This window comes from Ptychodera flava, chromosome 4 (assembly GCF_041260155.1).
Source record: "Ptychodera flava strain L36383 chromosome 4, AS_Pfla_20210202, whole genome shotgun sequence".
Classification (NCBI taxonomy): domain Eukaryota; kingdom Metazoa; phylum Hemichordata; class Enteropneusta; family Ptychoderidae; genus Ptychodera; species Ptychodera flava.
Window position 1 is genome coordinate 45,915,792 of NC_091931.1, and position 12,383 is coordinate 45,928,174.

The 12,383-nt window shown below is 39.3% G+C and overlaps 2 protein-coding genes across 4 annotated transcripts in view; both read right to left on the reverse strand.

Annotated features, from left to right (window-relative positions):
- Positions 1–12,383, reverse strand: part of LOC139131955 (cytochrome P450 20A1-like) — a 125,614-nt gene that overhangs the window by 71,291 nt on the left and 41,940 nt on the right. The window lies entirely within an intron of this gene.
- LOC139131953 (uncharacterized) lies at positions 1,664–7,108 on the reverse strand. Its single transcript, XM_070698288.1, has 2 exons — positions 5,980–7,108; positions 1,664–4,020 (listed from the first exon to the last, which is right to left on the reverse strand). Exons 1-2 carry the CDS (start codon positions 6,691–6,693, stop codon positions 2,374–2,376), a joined length of 2,361 nt encoding a protein of 786 aa, XP_070554389.1. The 5' UTR covers positions 6,694–7,108; the 3' UTR covers positions 1,664–2,373.

The following is a 12,383-nucleotide window of genomic DNA, read 5'->3' on the forward strand; positions in this document are numbered from 1 at the left end:
CGCAACCTCGTAACCAAATGTGTCATCTGTAGAAAATATAGAGCAAAAGTTTGTGAGCAGAAGATGTCAGACCTACCTAAGGACTGCATCACCCCTGAAGAGCCGCCATTTACTCGCACAGGTGTAGACTACTTCGGACCAATGGAGGTCAAACGTGGCCGTGTCACTGAGAAGAGGTATGGAGCGATCTTCACATGTATGGCAACTCGTGCGGTACACTTAGAAGTAGCCTGCTCATTAGACACAGATTCGTGCATCAACGCCATCAGAAGATTTCTAGCATGAAGAGGACAAGTTAGGTCCATCAGATCAGACAACAGGACTAACTTCGTCGCAGCCGACAAAGAGCTGAAGGAGAGTATCAGGAGATGGAACCAAGAGAAGATAGCTGAGATGCTTCACCAACAAGACATCAAATGGGAATTCAACCCTCCAGCAGGTTCCCCCTTTGGAGGAGTATGGGAGCGTCACATCAGAACCATAAGGAAAATCATCTTTTCCTTGCTCAAAGAACAACCACTTTGTATGTCAGATGAAGCACTCCAAACGCTGTTCTGTGAAGTGGAAGCCATAATTAACAGCCGACCAATCACCAGGCTGTCAGAAGATCCGAACGATCTAGAGGCATTGACACCCAACCACCTGTTAATGCTGAAACCAAAACAGGCCCTGCCCCCTGGCTTGTTTCAGAAGAATGACAACTATGTACGCCGTCGATGGAGACAAGCACAGTACCTGGCAGATATATTCTGGAAGAGATGGATGAAAGAATATCTCCCGCTGCTACAAGAGAGACAGAAGTGGCTCGAGATCAGAAGAAACCGCAACTTGGAGACGTGGTGTTGATTGTCGACAACACAGCGCCGAGGAACTCCTGGTCCATTGGCAGAATCACCGAAGTGATGAAAGACAAGAAGGGACTCATCAGGTTTGAGGAAGTCAAGACCAGAACGACTACTCTACGACGTCCGGTGGATAAGTTGTGTGTGCTCCTGGAGGCCGACGCCATTGAAGATTCGTCTGAAGGACACAAGAACAGCTAAGAACCTTAATCTTTTTTATTAGTGATATATGAACAGTATATTATTCATGTTTGTTTAGTTAGATTGAATTTTGACCAGTTTAGAATACTGGATTTATAATTGTTCCGAGTCACATCTACACAATTAGGGGACCGGAATCACTAGTACAGAAATTTGTGAGAAATTTGCGTGAAATGGACACTTTCTCGCTGTATTGCGAGAAGTATGCGAGAAAACATACTTTCTTGCAATCAAGCTGCGAGAATTGTGCTACCTCGCATGCATCTGCGAGAAATTGAATTCTCGCAATCCAATCAGCGAGAACTATGTTTTCTCGCTCTGCATCTGTGAGAAATTGTGAAATTTTTGTGAAATGCTTACACAGAAGAATTTCTCGCAGATGCAAAGCAAGAAAACAAATTTCTCACTGACTGATTGCGAGAATTCAGTTTCTCGCAGATGCTGAGCGAGAAAGAAAGTTCTCGCCAGCTGATTGCAAGAAAATTAAATTCTCGCTAAGTTATTGCGAGAAAGTCATGTATTCTCGCTTACTTCTTGCAAAAAGCGAGAAAGTGTCCATTTCTCGCAAATTTCTCGCAAATTTCTGTACTAATGAATGTTACGGTCAAAATCAACATCCCCTCATTTGGCCATAGTTCAAATTCAAAGTCATGAGTCACCATCAACTTCCGTCCTTCGATGTTTACCTTTTGTATTACGCACTGCGCACATGTACCCATTCCAAGCGTGCTTTTAGGCACTTTAAGTTAGACCTCCAGAGAGTGAACATGTCTCTGAAAGCGACCAGCTATAGTTCTCGCCAAGATTGCTTGTAAAAACCATTTTGATGGAACAGCTTTGAACCTGTTGATGCGATAGTCTTATACAAAATCCACACAAAATCGGTAAGCCATTCATTTGATTCTTTTGTGACTTTAAAGCAGACATTCTTGAAGGAGCATTGAATAGCCTTATTCCATTGTGAGACTCTAAGAGCACGTGTGCCTAACAAAAGGCCACGGACTCATTGAAGTATGCAAACAATGAACATTGTAATGGACACATTCGACGGACTCTGATTACTTTATAGTCAGGGTTCATACACTTAAACTAAACCAAAATTCCAGGACTTTCCAGGAGTATTTTTGCTATTTTCCAGGAGTATTTGTGGTTGAAAAATGCCATTTCCAGGAGTGTTTGCATGATAAAGCTTGCAATTTAAGGCATCATACACTAATTGTTTCAAGCAATTTCAATGTTCAGTAAGTGATGTCAGTTTTTTAGTTCTTCCAGTTTAGCATCCAACTCCAAAGACAATGTTTCAATTTCCTCCTCCTTTTGTTTGGCTGTTCTATCTCCTGAGGCTGTTTGACTTGGTAATAAAAGTTATCTTTCTGGTGGCCTCTGCTTTGTCAGCATACTCATCTGCTGATTTCATCAGTTCAGTTACATCACTTTGAAGCCGTTTCTTTTTTACTTTGAGATCTTCAATATCTGAAAGAAGGTCTTTCCTTTTTCTCTTAGCTTGTGCAGTTTCTCTCTTCTTTTTCTCTTCATCCAGATGGGCCTGGTATCTATGTCTTGCTGATCCAGCTGATGTAAGAAGTTGTGCAGAAATTTGCACATTTTGTATTCCACCAACTCTGTCTACCTGGTCACATATAAGGCGTTGTGCAACCACAGATTCTTCATGCAGGTTCTCTACTTCAATCTGTCTGTTGACTGAAAATCCTCTTTCCACTGAGGCTTGCCTATGGGAAATCAGTAGTAAACTCTTCACTACTTTCCATACTAAGCTGAGATGTGGATTTGTTTCCATTGACTGGTAGAGCAATTCATCCAACCTGTTCTCATATGGGTTGTATTCTTGGAAGGTGGAGTGGTTAGATGCTACAACTGTGTCAACAAACTCCTCAAACTGTCGTAGCACCTCATCACAGGCAGATGCACCTCCTGTCATTTGACCAGCTTCTACAAATACAGTGAGAATCCTCTTCATTTTCCGCAGGCAGTCATCCTTTGATGATGCAAGTTGTCTTGGGTCAAGGCATGACATTGCTCTTGTCATGGGGTACTTCAATGGAGACTTCTCTATCAGTTTGGTAGCAGTCTTTACTAAAAAGTCTCTGCATTCCATTCTCAGTTGCATAACTTGCCTATCACTGACACTGCTTTGTGATTTCACCTTTCTCAGCTCAAGTTCTGATGAAAACCCAAGATCAACTTTGGAGTAGCTGGTATAAATTTTCTTATCCTGTAAATCTAGTTTCACTATTTTGGCCAATGATCCAGATGCTTCTATGACATCTCCCTTCACAAAACGCTTCAGAAGTCCAGTCAGCAGTCTATGCAAGTCATCAGCTAGGAAGGGCATCATTGGTTTGTCAGTTTGGTACATAAGCAGAAAGGGTGCTACCAGTTTAGCAATGGACTGGAAACACAGAAGTTTAACAGTTAGGATGTTATCTTTGGTACAAGAGACCACAGTGTTATAAGATGTGGTCTTTGGATTTGGCACATCCCCTTTGGTAACTTTGCTAACATACTTGACAACATTTGGCCATATCTGAACAGCTCTCTCAGACACTGGAAGATTTTCAACCCATCTGTGACTGCAAAATTTCAATTTCATTGGGAAAACATCTGATCCAGTTGCTGTGAAATAATCTTCTCGTCGTGCTGGCGTGTCTTTGAACAGGTAGTAAAGGCTTTTCAAAAGGTCCTGAATAGGCCACCCTGAGGCTGCAGCACCATCTTTGAATGCCCCATGCACTATATGGAGACCACAACTACCCACATTGAGCAAGGACTTATCTGTTGTCGATGTCTGTTTATTCTGCATCAGTCTGTGGAATTTCCAATTAACATTCGGTCCATCCATAGATATCTGCAGCATCTTCCTCTTATTAAGTCCCTCAGTGCATTCATCAAAATGTTCAACCATATCTTCTGCAGTTGCATGGCCCATAAACGATGAAGAATAGTAAAGTGTCTTCACCTGTAATTTTGGAAAGTAAAGCAATTTTTAGGTGTGCATAAATTGCAGTTTCTTGTTATTGTTGACAACTGAATTTAAGTCTGGACATACACAAGATAAAGTCACGTACATATACTGTAGACTGTCCGGCCAGTGAAACTTGACCCTTATACTGGGCATTCCAAAATCTTGTTTTAGGGAGTACAATAAACTCTTACAAGATAAATAGAAAAATATATATTGACACAAAATGTTATCAAAGTTACAGGTACTTTCTCTTTTAAAATGGGAAAACTAAATGAATACATTGCAGTATTTTATTTGGGACACTGCAGAAAGATGGATTGGCACTGTTTATGACAAACATTTGACAGTGTAAAAATCCACATAGCATTAGCAATATTTATAAAAGCTATATGGTTCATTTTCAAATCAGCTGTAGTCTCTGATCAAAGGGGTATACTTTCAACTACTTGTGACCTTTAGAACTGATGTTTCGGTAAGTAACAAGCAGAAAATATAAAACATAGGGCCAAAGTCCCTGAAGCTACTATAGACATGGATACAAAATGAAGTATTTCCTGACTGTATGAAATTATCTCACTAAGGTCATCCTACGGACAAGTAAACTAAATATTAAAGCTGTCTGACCAGCGGTTTTGAAAGAACAAGCAACTCAACAGTTGACAGAGCTCTGTTGAGTTATGTAGAGAATAACCTTTTGTGACACATGTATTGATGAAGAAGGTGGATATCTTTGATTAACATTGTGAGTTCTGTTTAATAAGTTGAGACTGTACATACTCAGAGAAAGCACACTGAAGAGACAAAGGTTTGAAACTTAAGAAGTTCAAGGTCATCAAAAGCATTATAAGGAATCATGTTACACTTTCATTGCACTGTTTACACAGATTGCATATTGCTATAAATAGCACATGAGGAATCTTTATACAGCCCAGCTTTACCATAAAAACCCTATCACTTTGACCACTCTTTTAATTGACCACTCTATTTTTTTCCTCAAAAAGTAATTTTATTTTATCCTTACCAAGTCAACCATAAATGGAAATTAGAACTTTCTCTATCTCTATCTCTATCTCTATTGACTATTTTGAGCAATTTCTTTTAGATAACATACAGGGCACAATAAATGACGGTTCAGAATATGTCAAATTTGGGATTCAGGAAAGTTGCCTTTACATGTTTTAATCCTCCAAGATGGTAAGCATTTCACTATGAACTGTCAAAAAAAGTTGAACTTTCTGATAATTCTACACTAAAATTATTTTGGCTTTGATGATTTCCTAATTAATTCAATATTTAAAATCATATTAATTATTTTTTTCTGGGTGAATTGATAGGGTTTATACAGTACAAGAATTACATACAATGTAAGTCAAATTTTGACCAAAAATGACAAAAAATTCCTTAAAAATACAGATTTGCATATTTCATCACAATTTGAACAAGTCTAAGTTGGGTTACCCCTAGGGACCTGTATACCAAATAACAAAGCTGTCTGACCAGCGGTTATGAAGAAGAAATTTTTTACCAAAAACACCTTTTTGGCATTAATTTGCCTATTTTCAACAATATCAAAAAATTAAAAAAAACAGTTTCTCAAAATCGTATTTTTCATCTACACAACAAATATCAAATCAGTAAGTACTGCGGTTCTCAAGATATTTGAGTGGACGGACGCCTCACAAACGGACATACATACATACATACATACATACATACATACATACATACATACAGACTGACGACGGACGCCGGACGGATACCCATCCCAATAGCTTCTATAGACTATAGTCTATAGTAGCTAAATATACAATAAAAAAATCAGTACATTACATATTAAAACAATCATTGCTTTAGCTGTATTGCTTTGCCATTACAATCGAAACTTCAAATTAATCTGATTATCAAAGTGGGCAAAAACAGTTACAATTTAGTAGCAAAAAATATTTACTCTACCTTTTCATCTTCCCATATTCGAGCATGGAAATCCATTTGTTTCTTTCTTGTCTTATGGTTTAGACTTTCATCAAAAAGGAGAACAAATCCATCTTCATCATTTATTTTCTTTGTCAATAACTGCTTGAAGTATGGTGCAATACCGTAGTTGCACAAGTATGCACATTTGCGTTCTCCGCATGTGAACTGTTTAGCAATTTCTGAATCAGGAAACATCCGAGAAAATAGCTGCTGAATATCCCCACAAGAATTGAATGAGTAGTGTGACTTAACAACTTTCAGTGTCCACAAAACTTCAGCCCGTAAGACATCATTTTTGCTGACGAATGCAGTCAATGACGATGTAACAGGTTTTATAGATGGCATCTTGAATGACATTGCTGACGACATAGAAAGTTGCGAGTGTGATGTCAGGAAATCTGATGAACTCGTGGATGGCTTAGAATAAGTCGATGACTTTACATCTGATGAAGATTGGGCAAAGAAATCTTTAATTTTCAATCCACTTGCTTTCTGTTTTTGTCCTACCAGAGCTTGATGTTTTACTCCTTTAGCATGGCTCTTCAATGCTGCTTCCCCCATGTTCGATACATCGAAAGTCTTTTCACAAAGTTTGCACTTTGCCGAGGATTTATCTTGTGCCCGCTCAAGCCATCCAAGGTACTCGGGCTGTTTTAACCAAAGGTCGTTGAATACACACTTTCCAGGAGGCATTACTGTGACTGATGACCCGAACAAGCTTTAAATTTCAATAACAAAGCATGCTCAAACGATCGATGCCTTCACCCCTACTTCGTCACTGAACATGCAAACGCTCCGCGGATAATGGCATAACCACATGTCCTCGCTCACGCTAGAGCGAGGGTACCATTTTACGACATATAAGAAACGCAATTGCACTCTCCAAATTTTGTCTCAAGAGGGCACCCCACCTGTCGCAAAACTACCCGTAAACTGCCTTATTGTCGCAAAACTAAACGGAACTACGATGTTCTGACGTTTTACAATTACACTATTTGACATTTGCCTTTACGATTGAGCCATTCCTGACCGTGTGGGATCGTAACTAACAATTTTCCAGGAGTTTCCAGGAGTAAATTTTGATTTTCCAGGAGTTTCCAGGAGTGGTTTTAAATTCCAGGACTTTCCAGGAGCGTACGAACACTGTATATGTGCTTTTAGGCGCTTTAAGTTAGACCTCCAGAGAGTGGACATGTCTCTGAAAGCGACCGGCTATAGTTCTCGCAAAGATTGCTTGTAAAGACCATTTTGATGGAACAGCTTTGAACCTGTTGATGCGATAGTCTTATACAAAATCCACACAAAATCGGTAAGCCATTCATTTGATTCTTTTGTGACTTTAAAGCAGACATTCTTGAAGGAGCATTGAATAGCCTTATTCCATTGTGAGACTCTAGGAGCATGTGTGCCTAACAAAAGGCCAAGGACTCATTGAAGTATGCGAACAATGAACATTAAAATGGACACATTCGACGGACTCTGATTACGTTATAGTACAACTTTTTGAGACCTTTTAGTTAAAGTAGATTTTAGTGATGGTATTCTTATACAACTTTGAGTTAGTGATCGTTTCAAAGCAGCTAATTGTTCACTCGTTAGGTCGAGGCTGCTTTTATGCAAATGAGATTTTGTCAACGAAAGTAAACGTTCAGTCACCGTTAGAGGGCGTTTACTGAGGTGGGTCACGTGACCACCCCCACCTATTATGACCTTTGACCCATGAGTCATCTTAGAGGGAGTATTACTTCCTGTTAGTTACTTCCTGTGTCCAATTTCCTGTGTCATAGAGTGTATTTACTTCCTGTGTTATAGAGAGTATCTACTTCCTGTGTCATAGTGTGAGAGGAGCTTCGTTCTCACTTCCTGTATCCTTTTGTTTGATTTGTTTTCAGTTAATCGTTCCCAAACGTTCTCAACGTTTGTAGTACAACATTCTACTCAGAGAATTTGTTGTTCTCAGTCTAGAAGACATGCTTATATTCGAATAAACCACGTGAAACTTAGATCGGATATTTGCTTCGTCTTCTTTAAGAGGGAACGCATTACGGAATATCAGCTGTAGACGACTATTGCAAAGTAGTTGCAGACAATTAATTTTGAGTCTTAAGGAATTTGTTTGCACGCTACATTTCAGATGTTCACAATGCGTCATCGACATGATCCAGCACTAAAAAGACCTCCGGGTCAACTCTATTTTTGATAAAACTTAAACTAAGGGACAAAGTCAGCCATTTTTTCATGAATTTTGTTTGATGCGAGGTACTACTTATTTTGTGTGACATGTTGAAAGATACTGAATGAATGAGTGACCATACATATATTCGACCCAGGTTTTATACAAATTAAATAAAACCATTGCAAAAACGAATTAATGGTCATGACCATTAATTCTTTTCACGATGGTTTGCATGTATCGTGTCTAAAACCGGGATCAAATATAAGCATGGTCAGCCATTCATTCGGTATCTTTCGACATGTCAAACAATATAAGTATTATCTCACATCAAACAAAATTCATGAAAAATGGCCGACTTTGTCCCTTTAAATTGCTCGTGTATTTGGAAAACATGTTCAGTCACGACGGGATTCCCTTTTATGTCCGCTAAATGTATTATCAAATTTATTCATGATTACCCATATAGCTAGGGAAACAGTTCTGTTTCATCAGTGTGATCATTCTGATCATCTGTTCTGTTGAGTTTTACACAGTATCTTTCTGCCGTGTTTTGTGATGAATAAACACGGACCATCGTGAATTTTCATTCCTCTGCTTGTTTTAAATCAGTGCATGACTGATGTAGAATGTGTCATTGTGCTTGTAACATGAGAGCGAGAAGACAAAACAGCTGCACTTGTGAGATTGGACATCATGTATCTTGTTTATCAGCTTTAATTAGTCTATTGAGGTGAATGTCTTGTGTGATACATCTGGTGTTTTGATCTATAATCATTTGTTCTAGCCTGAAATGTGTTTATGCCTGACAACATACAAGCAAACTAGACTGAATGTAAATTCTTGCTCCAAAAATAGGTGAATTACGTGACAGTGACACCTCAACACTTTTATCTGGTCACAGTATAAGTGGCTGAAAAACAAATGCGAAAAGTATGTTATTTTTATGGATCTATTTGTGTTAATTGTGATAGACATTTGTGAACAGCATAAATGTCACAAAACCCTTTTTAAATAATAAAAATTGTTCTAAAGTTGAACATGAACTTTTTATATTGATGCAAGTTGTTACGACATGAAAATTCCAAAGAGTGGTTGTCTGTACGAATTTAAAAATGTGGGGGATTTACCTGGTTTAGGTGGGGATTTTCCAAATTGTCTTGCCCCAGGGGTGGGGCATTTGGCAGATTTCACAGGACTAATTTCCAAATCCCCCACTATACCCCGAGGTGGGGGGGTGGGGGTTTACATTGACTGGTGCATTATGCGGGATATCAGACCGCAGGCCGGCGAAGATTGCATTATAAGCACGCCAACCCCAACTTACTGCATCGACATCACATTTACGAAATCGAAGTCCAAGGTCAACTACGTCCATGTTAGAATAAGAGAGGTTTTCCATCACGTGGGAGCATATTGCCACAAATTTTTCAAAGATAGTGTTGCACTGGCATTGAAAACAGGTACATGGAATGCGGGCAGTTTCCCTCGCTATCGATAGGAAATGCACTAAGTAAGACACACTTCCGGGTTCGCAAAAAACGAGGATCCCACTTACGGGGCGCTCAAACAGAACTATTTGCTGTGATACATAGCAGAGGCATATATGTTTGTGATGCTGAGAACAACATGCGACGAAACAGACTTCTGAAGGTAGCTCGCTTGGGGAACAGGGAATCCCGACCCGTCCGCTTCGACACCAGTAATTAAAACTGGTTTTAGTCACCTTGACCCCGGTACCCAAATCACTTCGACCCCATCACACTTTTCACATTATGTGACATTTTACTGAATATTTAACGTAACTTTGCTAGAGAGAATTTATGGTGTTTCTGTGAAAGAACTGTTTGCTTCGAAACGATAATTTGGTTGAATATATATGTTTGCACCACAAATTAGTGCCTTCATGTCTGCAAAGACAATTCAACATGTTCCACAACAAAGCCAAGACAAAAATTGAAATTATCAATGAAATGGCTTCACAAAGGCTGAAATACGCGATACGCCATTAAGTATGAAGTTTGTGAAATGAAATCAAAATTGACAACACAAGTGTTTGTCTAAGATAGTACTACTTGAACTATTCTACAGACTGTTTTTTCTGTACAGTGCAGTATTTGTCAGTGACAAATCTTTGAAATACATTTTTGGCCATGAGCTGGAAATTTGATTAATATCGAGTTAATGTACATAAATATTCTGTTATTTACTGGGACACGTTTATTTTCTCAATCCGCCATCAGCAGACTACATACTGAAGTACACTGACTTAGTAACTCATGTCAATGATCGTTTCTCCCTCTGCAGAGTTTCTGTATCCCGTTCAAAACGCTGTACCTCGATCACGTGATAGTGACGCTATGAGTGCAAACGCCCCGTACTCGCGGTATTTGCACGAGTGCTGCGGTGTATTCAGCGGCAGTCCTTTCACAAGCGAAGTGAGTGAAAGGACAGCCGAATACACCGCAGCACGACGGTGCAAATACCGCTAGTACGGCGCGCTTGCACTCACCAGCCATGGGGTTCTGTTATTATTACATATATTCTATCTTTTATTTGCATAATTTATCGAGAGTATCGACAATTAGTCGTGCGTATTACTTGTCTGTCAAAGCTTCAGGGCGAGCCTGCGGAGTTATATAACATTGACATCACTGTAATGAGGCATCGAATCAGCTTTCACTTTTCATTGGTCAACGCTGTCACACCCTCTATTTTGATTGGCTAAACTATTGTTTACTTATTTATCAAGTATGACGTAAGAGGAACGTCGGAGGGCTCGAACACTGCTTGCGATCGCTCACAGATACATGCCACAGATAGCTAAACGAAGAGAACTTTGAACATGGAACGCTTTTGATTTTTTCTTATTTTGAGCTTGAAATTCTTCTAAATGATCGATACAAATAACAGTTCGAAGATTTTTACAGGAAATTTAAGTATACGGCAAATGTAACTTGTCGAACGATCAAATTTTCAGTGTTCATGCACCGTAGCACACATGCGCTCACTCAGTCTCTGTTATCAATAGCGTGTAGGACACACAAACACGGAATAAACTGCATGCAAAAGTGACTTTCTATTGTAAACAGGGAATGTCCGGTGAGAAAAATACTGGCAAAAACGTCTCTGAAAATGTTAACTGTTTGATTGGCTCCGCTGCGCGCGCAGTTACGTGTGTTTCGATGTATGATGGCCGCAGTGGTATGGCGGCCACAATGTATCCACCATTCAGCTAGAAACGGAAGCGCCCGTTGTCAATGTTTTGGCTTCGCTGACAAACAAACTGCTCTTCCTGATAATAAAAATCATCCTCACACTATAATGAGTACATGCAATTTTCTTTTTCGCAGTTTTTAATTGGTAATGTCATGCATTTTACTTTAACGAGCATCGAACCAAAATGAACCGATATCTTGTAGACGACATTTTTTGTGTTTACAAACATAAATAGTTCCGGGTCAAAATTGGTAAATAACCATTAACATAAAGGAATGGCATAATGTATTCGGTATTGCACTGCAGTGCAAATACCGGTAGTACGAGCGCGCTTCGATGCAAGTAAACTGTGGTACATATGTAATAATTATCATAAAATGGCCACCACATCTAACCATAACACGAATTGTCGATCGTACGCATACCAAAGCCTATCCTGGAATATGTTTCACGAACAACCTCGCCTTTTTAATCTGACACAGTTAGAATTTTAAAATGCTTACAAAGGAGAACAAATATACTTTTATGGACAACAGTGAGCATGTTTCTTGGCAAGGCAAAATCAAAACACGGCAGAAGTACATGAAGTAGGTCACGGCCCAACAATGCTCTTGCACGAACCTGATTGGACACTTCAATACCTTTGACCCAAAATTATTATTCATAAGCACTTTCATATTTAGGGATCGGGGTGAGTGATAATGCCATGCGGCTAGTATATGGTGGAGAACGTATATAGTCTGATAATCGAGCAGCGAGAGAAACGATCAATCACCAAGGGTAAAGCTAATTAGCTAAACGATATTTTATCTTGAATAGCGAGTCAAAGGAGTCATAAAATATCATATTTTTAACGTTCAATACGAGGTTGAAACCAGAGCTATCCAGCTATAGCCAACCTGGACTAGCTCATTTCACAGCGCCCTCAAATAGTCGATCTCATCAATCGATTGTGTTCACTTGTCATACGCGGCGTTAGCGAAAGCTCTCT

Bases quoted from the DNA above. Each gene is read 5' to 3' on its own strand.
- LOC139131953 (XM_070698288.1), bottom strand. From the start codon at position 6,693: ATGCCTCCTGGAAAGTGTGTATTCAACGACCTTTGGTTAAAACAGCCC. The intron at 4,021-5,979 runs GTAGAGTAAATA...CCAAAATTACAG, and splicing joins GAATATGGGAAGATGAAAAG to GTGAAGACACTTTACTATTC.